The 14,993-nt window shown below is 39.4% G+C and overlaps 1 protein-coding gene across 1 annotated transcript; it reads left to right on the forward strand.

Annotated features, from left to right (window-relative positions):
- The first annotated feature begins 558 nt into the window (after positions 1–558).
- Positions 559–14,219, forward strand: grinaa (glutamate receptor, ionotropic, N-methyl D-aspartate-associated protein 1a (glutamate binding)). The gene is made up of 7 exons (XM_086280570.1): positions 559–712; positions 9,249–9,587; positions 9,801–9,919; positions 10,031–10,231; positions 10,626–10,754; positions 11,014–11,157; positions 12,454–14,219. The coding sequence occupies exons 2-7, from the start codon at positions 9,284–9,286 to the stop codon at positions 12,601–12,603; spliced, it is 1,047 nt and encodes a 348-aa protein (XP_086136696.1). The 5' UTR covers positions 559–712; positions 9,249–9,283; the 3' UTR covers positions 12,604–14,219.
- The last annotated feature ends 774 nt before the right edge of the window (positions 14,220–14,993 follow it).

Here is a 14,993-nt window from a genome sequence, read left to right on the forward strand (position 1 = left end):
TGGACAACAGAAGAGTGGAAAAATGTTGCCTGGGTCTGATGAGTCTCAATTTCTGCCCCAACATTCAAACTGTAGGATCAGAATTTGACATAAATATGAAAGCATGGACTCGTCCTGCTGTATGTTAACGGTTCAGACTACATCACATACTGAAATTAATGACAAAATTAAACATAATGTAGTTATCAGTGAATCGCTGTCGGAAAACCTTGCTCTTTTCACTTAATTAAAAAGCCCAAAGGGAGCACAAGCCAAACTTACAAAGCAGTTAATCTTGAAACTGTGTTTGTTTTTATACATTTCTATCTGAAAATGACAAAGTAAAAGCAGGTGAATATATTCGGTTAAAGAGAAAAACCCGTAAACGCGACCGATAATAAACCACGTGACTTAAGACCAGCATGAGTCCTGCAGTAATTTCCAGATTAATCTGGATCTTTCCACAGAAGCATTTTGTTTGCATATTTAATTGAGCGGCTCTGTTTTGTCTTTATCCCGATGATGTTATGGGAGGGGAAAGCATGTCATGTGGCAGTTTGTGAAGTCATTTGTGTCGGTTTTCTGTAATGACTGGTGATTCCCACACAACACGTGACCACGCTGTGTCGAAAACGTCAGGGGCCGCTGTCCAGAACCCAGCGCGAGCACAGAGGAGGAGGAGGAGACGGCGAGAGTACAATTCGGCAGTTACTTCGGAGTAAACTTACCTCAGGTAAAAAGCTGTAATGTTTTTTAATGAGTATTTTGTGTTTTATTAGTAATTTTCCCCTTTATTAAACACGTATGGATGATGAGCGCCTTTTTCTTTTTTGTTAGCAATCGTCAGCATCTTGCCTATCGCCAACTGTCAGAGGAATAGAAAGCAGTAAATTCCAAAAACACATGCTGTTATTTAGGGTTATTAGTTAATCATTTTGTACCCAGATACCAAAAGGTCTGTGTAACTGCAATTTGGCTTTAAAAGGAGCTCTCGGTGTCCTCAGCTTGGGGGCGAGGCGTGTGGTCAGCGTCCGAAAAACGTAGCTAACCCAGATTGGATTCATCATGGCGAGGCTAGCTCGGTGCTGTCGGGTGTCTGTGGCCCACACGCTCGTAGTTTATCCACGCTCCGACATTAATGGTGGTCTCGGCAGCTTGGGCGTAACATTCGTGAATGCCATGTAGTAGATGGTAGCAGTGTCGCATTTATCAGCGCTGGTGAGGCCTGCAGGGGATGCGCCTAAATACAGGTGCAGCATTAAAAAAAAAAAAGAAAAAGAGACCGCTCGATGCATGCTTTCGTTTTTGGTTTAGAGTCGCTCACCTCATCTAAACATGTCGCGTTGCTCCACTTTTAGTCCGGATTTCTGTTTGAGTTTAGTCTTTCTGACATTTCGGTGTTTTTATCAGTGAGTTTGCGTCGTATTTATGAGTATTTGTGGTGTTTCTCAGTGTGTGACTGAGCAGATATCGCAGTATTCATAGCCGTGGCTTTATTATTTAATCACGAGGATTCAGAAGGTAGAATCCGGACTGAGTCGCATGAAATCGCTATCTTTCTGTGTCATCATAGTTATATATATACAAAATTATGCGTTTAGTATTTACTGGTTGTGCACACCTTGACAAATATTAAGGTGGGTTTTTTTGTTTATGTTTTTTGGAAGAAAGAAACTCTGACTCCTGGCTCCCTCCAGCTTAAACCGTGGGGATATACTGCTGTATCCTAGAGTCGCCTTACACGAACCAAGGCTCTTTTGCTCGTTATGTGAATGTGTAAACCACTGTTCTTGCACATATATGTAACAGGTGTTGAACAAAATATTTCAGAGGGCTGAGCATGAAAAATACAATGTGAAAAAAGGAGAGGCTACAATAAAAACTATGTTATCCTGATATGGGCGGCTAGATTTGGCCTAGACTTTGAGATATGTGCTCTAAAACTGTGAAACTATGACTGTGTTATATTACTCATGTCCTGTTTCTAACCTCCATGAATAATTCACACACCTTTAAAATATACCCAGTTTGGTAAAGAAGCGACATCTTCGGTTGTTTTTGTAATTACAAACCTCCAAATAAATTATTGACAGTTTTAGTTGTCAATTCTTCATTTGACAGGGGTATTGATAAAGTACAGAGAAAGACAAAACCATGATCCTGTGATATGTGGAGAAAAATATTGTACAGTTGTAGGTTAACTTGCTTAGTAAGTTAACTTGCTTGAATGTTGAATGTAAAAACTTACAGCCACAAATGGAGAGATGCCAAACTGCGTTTCATTGTTCTGCTAACAGTGACAATAAAGATCTATCTTATCTGTCTTATCTATCTTATCTTATACCTTGATTACTGAATTCTATATGGCTGTAGTGTTTTACTGATGATGATGAAATATTGTAGAGGAGTTGCATTAAACATTTGGAGATGCATAAGATTTGGCCACACAACTAACAGTTCATCTCTCTTGCCAGCACCACCTCCTGAAACTGGCAACCCCGCAGAGAGTGAATATTTGATTTTTAACTCTGAGCTAGTAATAAATAGCTTTCTTGTAGTTGCAGTTTTGCTACAGCACTCTATTGTCTAAGTTACATTAATTTTGTGAGCTTAAAAACTCAGTATCTCATTATTATGTTGTTACAATATTAACTTTCACACGGCAATGAGAGCGTATTACGTCAAATGAGAAAAACGGCTGAAATATGTAACTCTTAATATAGAACTATGAGAACAAAATAAATATCATTATAATGATGTAATTTTTCTACTTTCAGAAGAAACTGAGTAGATTTTTTTTTTTATGCCACAGTGGTGGCAGTCTGTTGCTATTCTGTGCTAACCTACCTACCTAAAGTGTATCCATCTGCCACAAGGCAAGGTGTCTGCAGGCTTGACAAAGTCAAAGCTGCTGCTGACATGGTATGTCACGATGACAGTATCATACTGCTGCCCTGGCTGGCTGGTAGGAAGCAACTCAGTGTAGGCTTCTCTCAGCCAAGTGGTCCAGTTAGCTGTTCGTTAATAGGACATGAACAGTGTCAGCTGAGGGGTTTGGTTTAAAGCACAGCCATCTCTGTAGTGGTTTTAAAGCATGTGGGGTCTTTTTATGTTGCAAAACAGGCTTGCAGCAGAGTTACATGAACACCGTGTGACTGTGAAACAGCATTTATTTTGATGATATCACTTAGTCATGCTACAGCGACTAAAAGAAAAGCAAAGGGTTCCTGCTCAGCCAGTTACATCTTTGAGTTGAAAACTAACTCAAACTTTAACTGAAAAGCTTTTGGGTTTTCTGATTTTAGGAAGTGTTGAACAGTTTTATTGTAGTGTTGTATGCTTTGTTTTTAAATATGTTGGACTTTCAAGTGTAGCACTTCTCATTTGAAGTTGTTGCAGTGCCAGATATTTCACCTCCATACTGGCCCCACTGTTTTGTGCAGCTGTTCCTGTTTTGTCACTTTGTCTTCTTGTGTGGCTCAGGCATGTACATGATGTTTTGAATGTGGGTTTGTCGATGTATTGTGGTAGCCTAATTGTGTTAACTTGGCTCTCTGTCTAGCCCACTGAGTTCCTCCGTTCAACCTAATTCCACTAGCGATAGCTATCAGCAGAAGCCAGGGATAGCAGCACTGTCTTTATCCACGGCGATGGAGCGTCTGTCCTAAGAGGATTTGAAATCTCTCACGTAATGCTTGTAAAGCTGTACAAACCATGCCTCAAACTCACTCAAAAAAAAACAACTGTGACTATACCAACCTCTTTCCCAGACGGTGAAGTGAAACTGTTGTGGTTACTGGTTGCTGAATTGAACTTTTGAACTTGAGGGTTAATGTGTATTTCTGACAATATTGTCGTGTTTTTTGAACTCTGTGTTGTTACTTTGGATTATAGGAGGTAATCCATTCTACATAGCCACAAACAGAGCAGTGCAGATAAATTCAGAATCAAAAACACAGTGCGAAGTCACGGCTGTTAAATGTAACATGAATATAAAAACAGCTGATGTTTTTTGAATTTATGCAACTGGGAAAGATAAGTTTTACCGAAGTTTTATATAGATAATCATTTACATTAAGCTGTTACAAATTAATAGAAAAAGATCCTGAAGTTTTAGCTTTACTCAAGACAAGCAAGTGAGCAGTCAGCTACGAGGACTTTGAAGCTGCTTTTTTTGTGAAGTTCAAAATTTTCTCTCATGTTCTCAGTTTTTAATGTTCTCTTTAATGATGGACTTCAAAGCCTAACAAGCTCCCTTTTAAACAAAAAACCAAAAAAACCCAGATTAGTTAAAATCAGTAACTGATAAAATGGGGATGTGTATAGCTTTGAAAAGTGTACATGAAGTGTCCGTGAGTTGCACACTCACACTTTTTGTAAACATTGGACGGGGTGGATATCACATGCTTTGGGTGACTCACGTAATTAGTTAAGGCCTCTTTGGTTATAGTTTCACCAGGGCTACTTTAATTGACTAATATTTCTGTCTATACAAGGGGAGGGTAATCTTTTTATGTAAGCTAACATTGACCACATATTGGATTCTTCAAGAAATCTAACAAAAATATGCTACTGGGTGTATACTGCATCCCTCTTATGCAACCATTGTTGTTCGGGGAGGGATTTGACTCCTCAGGTAATGATTGTAATCTGTTATGATCTTAATGCAGACTGTCACTGTGAAGCACTGCCAGCTTGTTTGTCTGCAGTGTCTCACTGCACTGTCCTACTGATGGACAGATAGGGATCATGAGGATGCACACTGGAGTCCGGATGCATTTGCCAGAGTGAAATGGAGCAGTGTTGCATAACACTCACCATTAATTCGGTGTGTCCTGAAAAGAGAGGAAGGGGAAAGAGTAAACAACTTTTACTAGATTGATCTGGAAATGAATGGATACTTCCATCCACCTCTGTATTTTTTTTCAGTACTCAGTGTATTTGTACTGTTTACAGTTTTGTACACGTAGTAGGTGTAGTCTAAACACCACAGGCTTCTCTATTATTATAAAGGTAACCTGCAGTCTGCTCCACCATTGCTTCTCATTGTGCATTTTTGTATGCATTTATATTTGGCTGTAAGCAGTGAAGAATATGAAACCCACGCAGAAGTGCCTGTGTGCAGTCCTTCAATAAAGTAGCAGCACATAGCCCAACCTTCTACGTGCCAGTAGTATGCTGACTGAAAAGTGAAACTAAAAGTTGAAAAGTGGGCCTGAACAGCCATCATGTAACAACTAAAACTGTACATATCATCTATTTTCAGTGACTTACTTGGACTGACTTGTATCATTATTTCAATTCTTTTAACTCTTAAGTGTCAGAAAGTAGTGTAAAAACATCTGAACTGATGAGTGTTTAGAGACAGCTTTTTATTCATTTTTAAGGTTGTAGGTTTCAGTCATTGCTGTAATTCTGTGTAGAATTGTAACAGGGCTCCTTCCTGGTTCTAACAGTTTTTGCTGCTCTAAGCTTCTTGTGACAAGCACATTAGTTTATTAAAAAATGTCAGCTAGCTACTACTGCTGGGATGTAATATTTTCACAGTCTGTGCATGCTTATGCTGATGTTAAACACTTCTAAAAAATGCCTTAGCCGTGCAAAGCTATCAGAGTAAAATTCATCGATTTAAACATCCAGGAGGTCACATCCTATTGAAGAGCTTCTTACATCACACCACATGTTGTTTTTTTTTTTCTGACTTTCAAAAGGAGAAAAAGAGCCATGGAAATGCTAAGTGGAGAAACTAGTCCAATAGCTCCCAGGAAAAGAAATAGAATTGGAAAAACTGTATTCCTAATTTGATTTTTTTTAATCCATTTACGTTAAAAGATTTTGAAAATACTATTTAATTTTTTATTTTTTTGAACCTGAAAATGTTTTTACTGACTTTTTTGTAAATCCCTTTTGTATTTGAACTATTTATTAATGGATTAGTAGTTTGAAAAATGTATTTATAAATACTCTTTTTATTGTCCATTAAATATTCAAATAATGCATTACTTGAATGTCTAAATAAATAGAATACATTAACAGTTAATTTGCTACTTAATTTACTAATTAATATTTTATTGCACAATTTAGATATCCATTCATTCATGAAAAGATTTATGTCAATGTGTATGACTCCTGGTCCTCCATAACCCAGTTGTAGCTTTGTAAGAATAGAGCTATAGTCCTAACAGAGGGTGATTTTCTTCTCTTGTATACACAACCACAGTGTCACCCTAAAAATAAACCCGATGCAGTATTTCCAGAAAAGGACATTGTATCTGAAGCTGGCTATCTCCTGCTGTTTACTACATGTGTGGCCGAAGGCAAATGTGGAGGATATCTCATCTTGATTCTCATTGATTGGATGTGTAAAATGGTTTAAGTGATGCAAGGATAAGATCCAATGATGGAAGAAATATTCATTTCTAAGCAGTGGCATTTAAATGTCATGCACTTGATTTAAAAAAAGGTTTCCTCTCTCTAATCTCCTCTAGAAGCCTCCACTCTCCTTGTTTGCTTAAGGTCAAATTAACAGATTAGAAAGTAATTTATTATGGGGAAGAGAGAACGTTTTCCCAATTTAAGGAGAGGACATGAGGCAAACGTTAACATAATGAATAGCACCCCAGGTGTTCTTTTGAAGTCAGCAATTGACTCAGTGGCTTTTTGGCTCCCTGCCCTTTGAGCAAGTTCTCCTCTGGGGACTTCAGGCCTTATTATGAAACCTGCACAGCACATTTGGAAGATGGCGACTGCTTGCCTTGTGCACCTCTCTGCGGAGCAATTTTGTTTTCTGTTGTGGAGCTCTGTGCTTTTAGATGCCTTGTTAGCATTATAGATTACAGATTACAGGATATAAACCTGTTGACCCAAGTTGTGCGGGGAGCCCAGGTGGGAGGAGGGTCACTGCAGTAATGGCCAATATGTCAGGTTGCCTCCTGAAGCAGATTAATAATACATACAGTTACCAAGGCGGCGCCTGCATCCATGGAAACACTTTCAGCACCAGTGTGTGAGCAATGTTTGTACTGTAGTTTCTTTTCCTTTTTCCTCTCACGTCCATGACAGCTTTAAGTAGATATCAGGGTAACCGGTCATTCTTCTGAAAGTTTTCGCTCAGATCGGATTTATTGACAAAACCTCATACATCTGTAGTAGCAAAGATTCATCTGTTGTTTGTGTAAAGAAAATAAAATAAAAACTCCTTTATTTTACCTACTTCAGATGTCTTGGTAACAATAATACACTATCCCTTTAAGAGTAGTAGTGGGGCTACTCAAACAATGTTAGTGTACTGTCATTATCTGGCTAAATATGTGTATTGTCAAATTGTCTTTCTAGGGTCTGCGGTCTTTGCCACCAACTTGTGTAACATTGTGACATATTCCTGTTTTTGTTCCTCTATGTTGGTTTGTACTTCTGTATACTTAGGACTATCAGACACTCCTCCCCTTATCTTTCTTCACAGAGGAGTGTGTTGCAAGTGTCTTGTCTAGTGTTCAGACAGTAACCTTTGGCCATTTTTTTCCTGACATTAACTCATACTGCACTACAGTGGTTCACACTGAAATACCACAGTCTGAGGTCGTACCCTTTGGTCTCTTCCACCTCTGCTCTGCTTCAGTGGCACAAACAGCCTTAACAGAAGACATGTGCTTGTCACCACACCTATATATAAACTTAGCCTGGCTTTTAATACTGTGATTTTATTTACCTTTATGATTTACAAAGTGCTCTGACAGAGGCAAAGAGTAGATTTAAACAGACTGAAACATTAAATTCAAACAAATGTACAGCTGAAAGAAAAAGAAGTTCACCCTATAGACATGAGGTTACTGAGTGTGCAACACCTGCTTCAAACACCCTTGTGTACTTAGTGGTTGGACCACACCCAGCTCACTTAGAGACCAGCTACACACCTGTGAAGCTGTGAGTGCCTCTTTCACAGTTACAACTAGAGCAGGGCGATATGACCAAAAATATTTATCACGATATACATTTGAAAATTTGCGATAACGATATAACTGATGATATAATTGACACTAGACAAAATACTTTACAACTCCTCAACTTTATTAGTGCAAAAAAACAAAAAACATCAATGTATTTTCAATTAAACAAGCAGCTTTTTAAGTGCATTAAAGTTATATAAAAAATTAAGTGCAAATGCAAATTCCTCGCTGACAGTTTAACCAAAAGGCATTTCCAGTGGAAATTGGCCGACATATCCTCAGCATAACCATGTATAATATCCACAAAACTTAAAAAGAGGTTATACACACACAATACGGTAATATTATGTTGAAGCACAGTACGTATCACTCCGCGAGGCTCCTGCCTACGATAGCTGTAAAGCTCCGACAATCCATCAAGCGGTGCGGCTTCGTAGCTTAGCAAAGTCGTACTGAAACATTTGACAGATTTTCGAGCGCCGTGTACCACATAAAGTCGTTTCGAGGTCAGTAAACACAACCAGAATTCATACATAAGGCACACGGGATTATACGGGGCACTGTCGATTTTCAGAAAAATCAAAGAATTGATTTTAAGTGTGCCGTATTTTCCAAAAAACACAGTAATAACGACGGCCCGCTAGCATGCTCTACCAAAAATAGTGCTTTGTTGTGTATCTGACGGATGAAAGCCAAACCAGTTTCACACCACTGAAGTTGCAGCATTTTTACAAACCAGTTCTCGTTCATCCGTTTCATTCAACAATCCACTTTCGCTCTTCTCATTCTGCGTCGCCGCCATGTGCGCATGTAAACAAAGGCACTGCGCATGCGCGTTTTACCCATATTCTATCGCGATATTTCATTTTCTTATCGTTGCCCAACATTACACCGGTATTACTGTGAACGGTATGATATAGCCCAGCCCTAGTTACAACAACATAAAACAGTATGTTTGTAGTATTTACCACTGATGTAACTGTCTCAAGAACTAGATCTTCATGTGATGGCACCCAGAGGCAGACATTCAGCTGCCTCAATGATGCAAGCTAACACTAATTCTAGGCCTGCTCTTGCTCCGGGTAATGATAAAATAGCTGACTTTTTGCTTGTGAAACAAAACTTGAACATCCTGTTGGTCTGCCTAGTGCCTTTGCCTTTCCCTTTGTTGAATTTGTTTACTCGCCTCTCTCCTTTTAATCAAGCAGATGCGGTGTTTGTGTCTTTGCCAGTTTGGCTGAGATGTTGGTGTTACATTATGTGCTTTTATTCTGTACATATTTGTAAGTAGCTACATTATATTTTTGCTTTTCTGCTTTTCAGAGATTGTTGAAGCAGAGTGAGCTTTTCTCTACATCATGTCCCAGGACAAGAGTAGGTACCCCATAATGGGTGAGACCAACCCACTTCATAATGATGTCTATGGACCCCCTCAGCTAGGGTTCGGTGTACCCCCCCCAAACTACAGCCAAGCCCCAGGGGGGCCCTACCCACCTGCAGCCGGATATGGGCAGCCCGGATACGGACAGCCTGGCTTTCCCCAGGCAGGCCCAGGCTTCGCTCCCGGTCCCTACCCTCAGATGCCCTATCCACAGGGACCGTACCCTCAGGGGCCATATCAGCAAGGACCTGCACAGCCAGGCTTTCCTGGAGACCCCATGGGTGAGTGGTTATACTAAAGATCATTAGAAAACTAATAGTGTGTCTGTGTAAAGAGCTCTTAATGAGCAATAAGAGTCAAAAAGTCCACAGATCTAAATATTCACTCTTCTCGTACTTTGCTAACAAAATGACACATGACAGTCAAAATGTGCTAAAACATCATGTGTTCTTCCCTTTTTAATCCCAAATTATCATGCTCTAATGTTTTCGTAGCACCACCTGTAGGTAGCCCTGGTTATCATGGTGACGGGCCTCCATCTTATTACGACAACGATGAGTTCACCAACTCCGGATTCGAGGACAAGAACATCCGACAAGCCTTCATCAGAAAAGTAGGTTCCTCTGTTTCTACCAGATGAATATAGAACATAACTGACGTGAACACACAATCCAACCAAAACAAGATCCCTAATCAAAGTAATTTAATTCCTCCTTATTTCCAGGTCTTCATGGTTCTCACTGTGCAGCTGCTGATCACTTTCTCCTTCGTTGCTGTCTTCACCTTTGTCGATGAAGCCAAGTTATTTGTGCGTAAGAATACGTGGACGTACTACGTGTCCTACGCAGTCTTCTTCGTGTCTTTGATTGTCCTCAGCTGCTGTGGTGACTTCCGCCGCAAGCACCCCTGGAATTTGGTTGCTCTGGTGAGAACTTTTCCAAACTCCTTCCACTCCTTTAACAGCTTAGACAGTTGTGAAAGGAATGCTATGTATACATTCCATTCTGCAGCTGTATTTTTGGCTAGCTGCAGGCCTTGATTTCTGGAAATGGACTGCTTGCTGCTGAGCTTTTCAAATGTATTTTTAAGACCCATTAAGTAAGTGCCATCATATAGCTGATACTGCCAAAACTGGACATCTCACATCAAATTAATCTAGATGAATTAAACATCAAAACAGGCCAGATGGAAATCACACAAGGTTGTCCTGTTAAGATTGATTTTATAGTAATAATAAGAGGTGACCTATCTCACACACAAAGCTGAATGTTTCTTTGTAAACAGTTTTATAAGTAATTTGTCTGTTTTCTTTCGTACAGTCCATCCTGACGTTGAGTCTCTCCTACATGGTGGGTATGATCGCTAGCTTCTATGACACAGACAGCGTCATCATGGCTGTGGGCATCACCGCGGTGGTCTGTTTCACCGTCGTCCTCTTCTCGCTACAGGTCAGCACGCGCAGACAGCTGCTTCTGTAAATGCGTTTGAGTGTCCATAAAAGCATCCAAACATCATTCTCTTAAGAGATCATTTGTTTGTTTTTGTTCGCACTGTGGTGTTTTACCCAGTCAATAACAAGCAAATACTCAGACTGTGTATAAAAGCTCCTTCAGAATTACATTTCTTTAACCGTAGAGTGCCGTGTCTCCCATTTTTAAACGTCTTGCTTTTAATTTTCTTCTGTTCTATTTTCTTTTTCTTTCACAGAGCAAGTATGACTTTACTTCCTGTCGGGGCGTGCTGTTCGTGTGTCTGATCGTGCTGTTGCTCTTCTCCATCCTGTGCATCTTCATCCGCCACAAGATCCTGCACATCGTCTATGCCTCACTGGGAGCGCTACTCTTCACTTGCGTAAGTGCCGCACATATATCTCGCCTTCTATGTACAAAAAAAAAAGAAAAACAAATACTTATGAGTTTGAAGGATTGTTACGCATCCAAGTGGTTTATCTGTCAGCTTTTTGCATTTCTTGACAGTGCCCTGCTAAATGGTGAGAAATATTTGGCTTGCAAGGGTTACAAAGTAAACTTTTACAAAACTGAGGTCACTTTTAAATATACATGACAGTATTAACTAAAGCAAAACGATATACCTTACATTATCATGTTCAGTGTGCAAATGGCAGTTTAAGGCAGCATACACTGAGGCATAACATAATGACCATAGACAGGCGAAATGAGTAACACCAACTAACTCTTCATCATGGCACCTGTTATTGGGTGGGATATATTAGGGAACAAGGGAATGTTAATCTCTTCAAAGTTGATGCATTAAAAGCAGGAAAAATCAGCAATTGTAAGGATCTGACCAAGTTTGACAAGGAACAAATTGTGATGGCTAGACTGCTGTTTCACAGCATCTCCAAAGCTGCAGCTCTTGTGACGTGTTCCCGGTCCACAGTGGTCACTGTATTAAAAACAGTCCAATGAAGAAACTGTGTTGATCCAGTGACAGGGTCATTGTTGTACATGTGGAACAAAGCTTGGCTCGTGTGGTTCGATCCCACAGACGAGCTACTGTAACTCAAACAGCTGAAAAAGTTGATGCTGGTTCTGACAGAAAGGTGTCAGAATACACAGAGCATCGCAGTTTGTTGCATATAGGGCTACATAGCCACTGATCAGTCAGGGCGCACATGCATCAGAACGGCCCTGGTCTGATGAATCGTGTGGATGGCCGGGTGCATGTGCGCTACTTACCTGGCAGGTGGAGGCGATGTGATGCCTTGGGCAATGTTCTGCTGAGAACCCTTGGGTCCTGCCATCGATGTGGATGTTACTTTGATACATAACACCTTCCTCTGCAATGTTGCAGACCATTGACACCCTTTCATGGAAACGGTATTCCCTGATGGTGGGGGCCTCTTTTGGCACAATAATGTACCCTGCCACAAAACAAAAATGGTTTAGCAAAAGTTTGAGGAGAACAACAACGAGTTTGACTTGACTTCCAAATTGCCCAGATCTCAATCCAATCAAGCATGTGTGGGATGTGAGGCCCCACCTCACAGGATCTGTTGCTAACATCTTGGTGCCAGATATCACCACACAAAGGGGTTCAATATAATATTAGGCAGATGGTCACAATGCAATGCCTTATCAGTGTATGGTATACAAAGTGTACTAATTCCATCTTTTGTCTGTGCAGTTTTTGGCTGTTGATACTCAGCTTCTCCTGGGAAACAAGAAGCTGGCCCTGAGTCCAGAGGAATACATTTTTGCCGCACTTAACCTCTACACTGACATCATCAACATTTTCCTCTACATCCTGGCAATCGTGGGACGCTCCCGCGAGTGAGGCAGCACCTAGAGGAGAACAGCTGGGAGATGGGGAACGCCTCCCTTTATTTTGAAATGTTGCTAAAATGCCCCTTCTCGTTGACTTCATTACTTTATTTGATCCCCTTTTGTTTCCTCTCCCATCACACAGAGTTCTATTTTTAAGAGGTAGTAGGTGCTGAGGAGATGATGCAGCTGGTCTTGACAGTCAGCTGAGAGGGGCACTATTTATTTAGTGGAATAAAAATATTGCAATTAATGACAGAGCATAGTCATCTGTCCTCACCTTTGACCATTGTGCTTGCTCTAACTGTCCTCTGCTTCTATTAACACAGAAGGCTATGTCTATACCTACACCTCGACTTCTCGTATGGCAGAATTAAACATGCAGGCTCTGCTGCAGAAGTTGAATAGAAAAAGAGCAGGAATGATTATGCCGACACACAGATGAAACCAGCTTTGCCTAAAGAGAAGTTAGTGTTAGGAATGCCATCTTCCTTCGACTGTCTGTTTTCACAAACTTTGTCTCTCCCTTTCAGCCTGCTGGTGTAAAGTAACTCTGCATGGCAAACTGGAAACAACTAAAGACGTGGTATGGTTATCTACAGCTATAAGAGGAATGCCTCTAGCTTGCTTGTCACAGCTGTAAATAGTTGATGTGTTTTACTGTATATGATGCCAGTATCCCCCCTACCTCTGAAAGATGTGCTGGAGTAATTTATATGGATGTGTCCAGCAACGAGTAAAAGCTGTTTTGAAAATGGTAAATGTTTTGAATGGCATAAGAATGAAGCTTGTTGTTGGATGTGTAACATAAATGAACATAAATTATTGTATTATTACAGAATATCTTTTCAAAATGAGGATTTTTCTTTTTTGTTGTTCTAAAACCTGAAATGTTCTCTTAATTTTCCCGTTTCTTTAATTTACTCCTTTTTTGGGGGGGGGGGTCATTAATGTGAATTAAAAATTACTCTTTGTATGGGTTTCTTTGTCATAACTAATATTATTTTTGGTTTTGCAGTTTTTGTCCATGTTTAAAAACTAATGTAGACAGGTACTGGGCTTTAAAGACATGAAACTTTGAACTTGTGGTAGATACTGGGGTTTCTTTGAATTTGGTGCAAGGTTTAGAGGAAACTTGGAGACTGTAACGTCATCACACAATAGCATTTTGAAACCATTACTTACTGACTGCAGGTTTTTTTTTTTGTTTTTGTTTTTTTTAAAGTGAAACTCACAGAATAAATCTTAACGCACTGGAAGCCAAAATACATGCAATGACATTGAAGTTGAATGAAACAATATTTTTATTCTCTAACTTGTTTTGATTTTTTTCACCCCTTGCATGACCCTTTCCTCGTCTGCATGTGTGAAAAATGTACACAGTACAGCTGTTCTTGTTTTGGGGACACATTGGTGTATTGAACCCCAATTAGACTATTTTTAAAATTCCTGTGTTTGTATTCAACTAACATGTCTGTATATAGAGCTCCTTAGTGGTGTGTATAGGTAAAGTAAGTTTTGGGCTTTGTAGGTCTGTTCGCATTGTATATTTGCATCAAATCAAACTTGAACTAAACCCCCCTACACAGCTGTTTGGCTTTTCATTAAAATGGATACAGTGATTAACAAGTTTGAGCTCTGTGTGTTGATTTTTGTGTTTCAGTTGTGATAAAATGATCACGTAAAGGAAATACAAAATTCTGGGCCTTATTAATAACACTTCTGTTTTAAATAAAAAAACAAAGCACAGCCAGTGCAGTAGGTTGGCTCTGTGGAAGACTGGTTCTGCCACTAAAGGGAGGAAAATATAAACACCAAATTTGATTTGCCTTTTGGAAGTAAAAACATTTTGTTATATTAAAATTTCAGTGTTGGTATCACAAAGTCTTTACAAATTAGAGCTGAGCCTTAGTACTGGAAATGGTGAGAAAATGAAAACATTTTTGAGTAATCAAATTTTACTGAAATGGTCTTTCTTTTTTTTCTTTCTGTTTTTTCTTTTTTTTTACCCTTTCGTTTAGTCAGTGAATTTATTAAATCCATTTTTCAGTGGTGGAAAGGAGCTTCCATATTGCTCTGGTTAACTTCACTCAAAAAATTGATGAATAAAAACCTTTGTGCTACCCTGACATCCTAGAAACATCACATTTCAGGACATTTTTTTAGTATTTCAGCAAAAATTAAAATAATAAAAATTTTTTTAAAAAATAAGTATTATGTACATAATAATGATAACATATTATAATCACCCTTTTAATGGTCTTCTTGGTCAGTTTATTTACACAGTTGCATTGGGGGGGTATTGAAAAAATTCCAACAGTCATAATTGAATACATTATTTTAAACATGAATTATGCACTCGGACACGAACATGTCTTGCTCCTGCTTTATGCTAATTAAAAA

This window comes from Aulonocara sp. 'chitande type north' Nkhata Bay, linkage group LG22 (genome assembly GCF_057382095.1).
Source record: "Aulonocara sp. 'chitande type north' Nkhata Bay isolate Kocher_YH1m ecotype deep benthic linkage group LG22, A_spYH_male_GT1.1, whole genome shotgun sequence".
Classification (NCBI taxonomy): Eukaryota; Metazoa; Chordata; class Actinopteri; order Cichliformes; family Cichlidae; genus Aulonocara; species Aulonocara sp. 'chitande type north' Nkhata Bay.

Bases quoted from the DNA above. Each gene is read 5' to 3' on its own strand.
- grinaa (XM_086280570.1), top strand. From the start codon at position 9,284: ATGTCCCAGGACAAGAGTAGGTACCCCATAATGGGTGAGACCAACCCA. The intron at 10,232-10,625 runs GTGAGAACTTTT...TCTTTCGTACAG, and splicing joins CCTGGAATTTGGTTGCTCTG to TCCATCCTGACGTTGAGTCT. The intron at 10,755-11,013 runs GTCAGCACGCGC...TTTCTTTCACAG, and splicing joins TCGTCCTCTTCTCGCTACAG to AGCAAGTATGACTTTACTTC.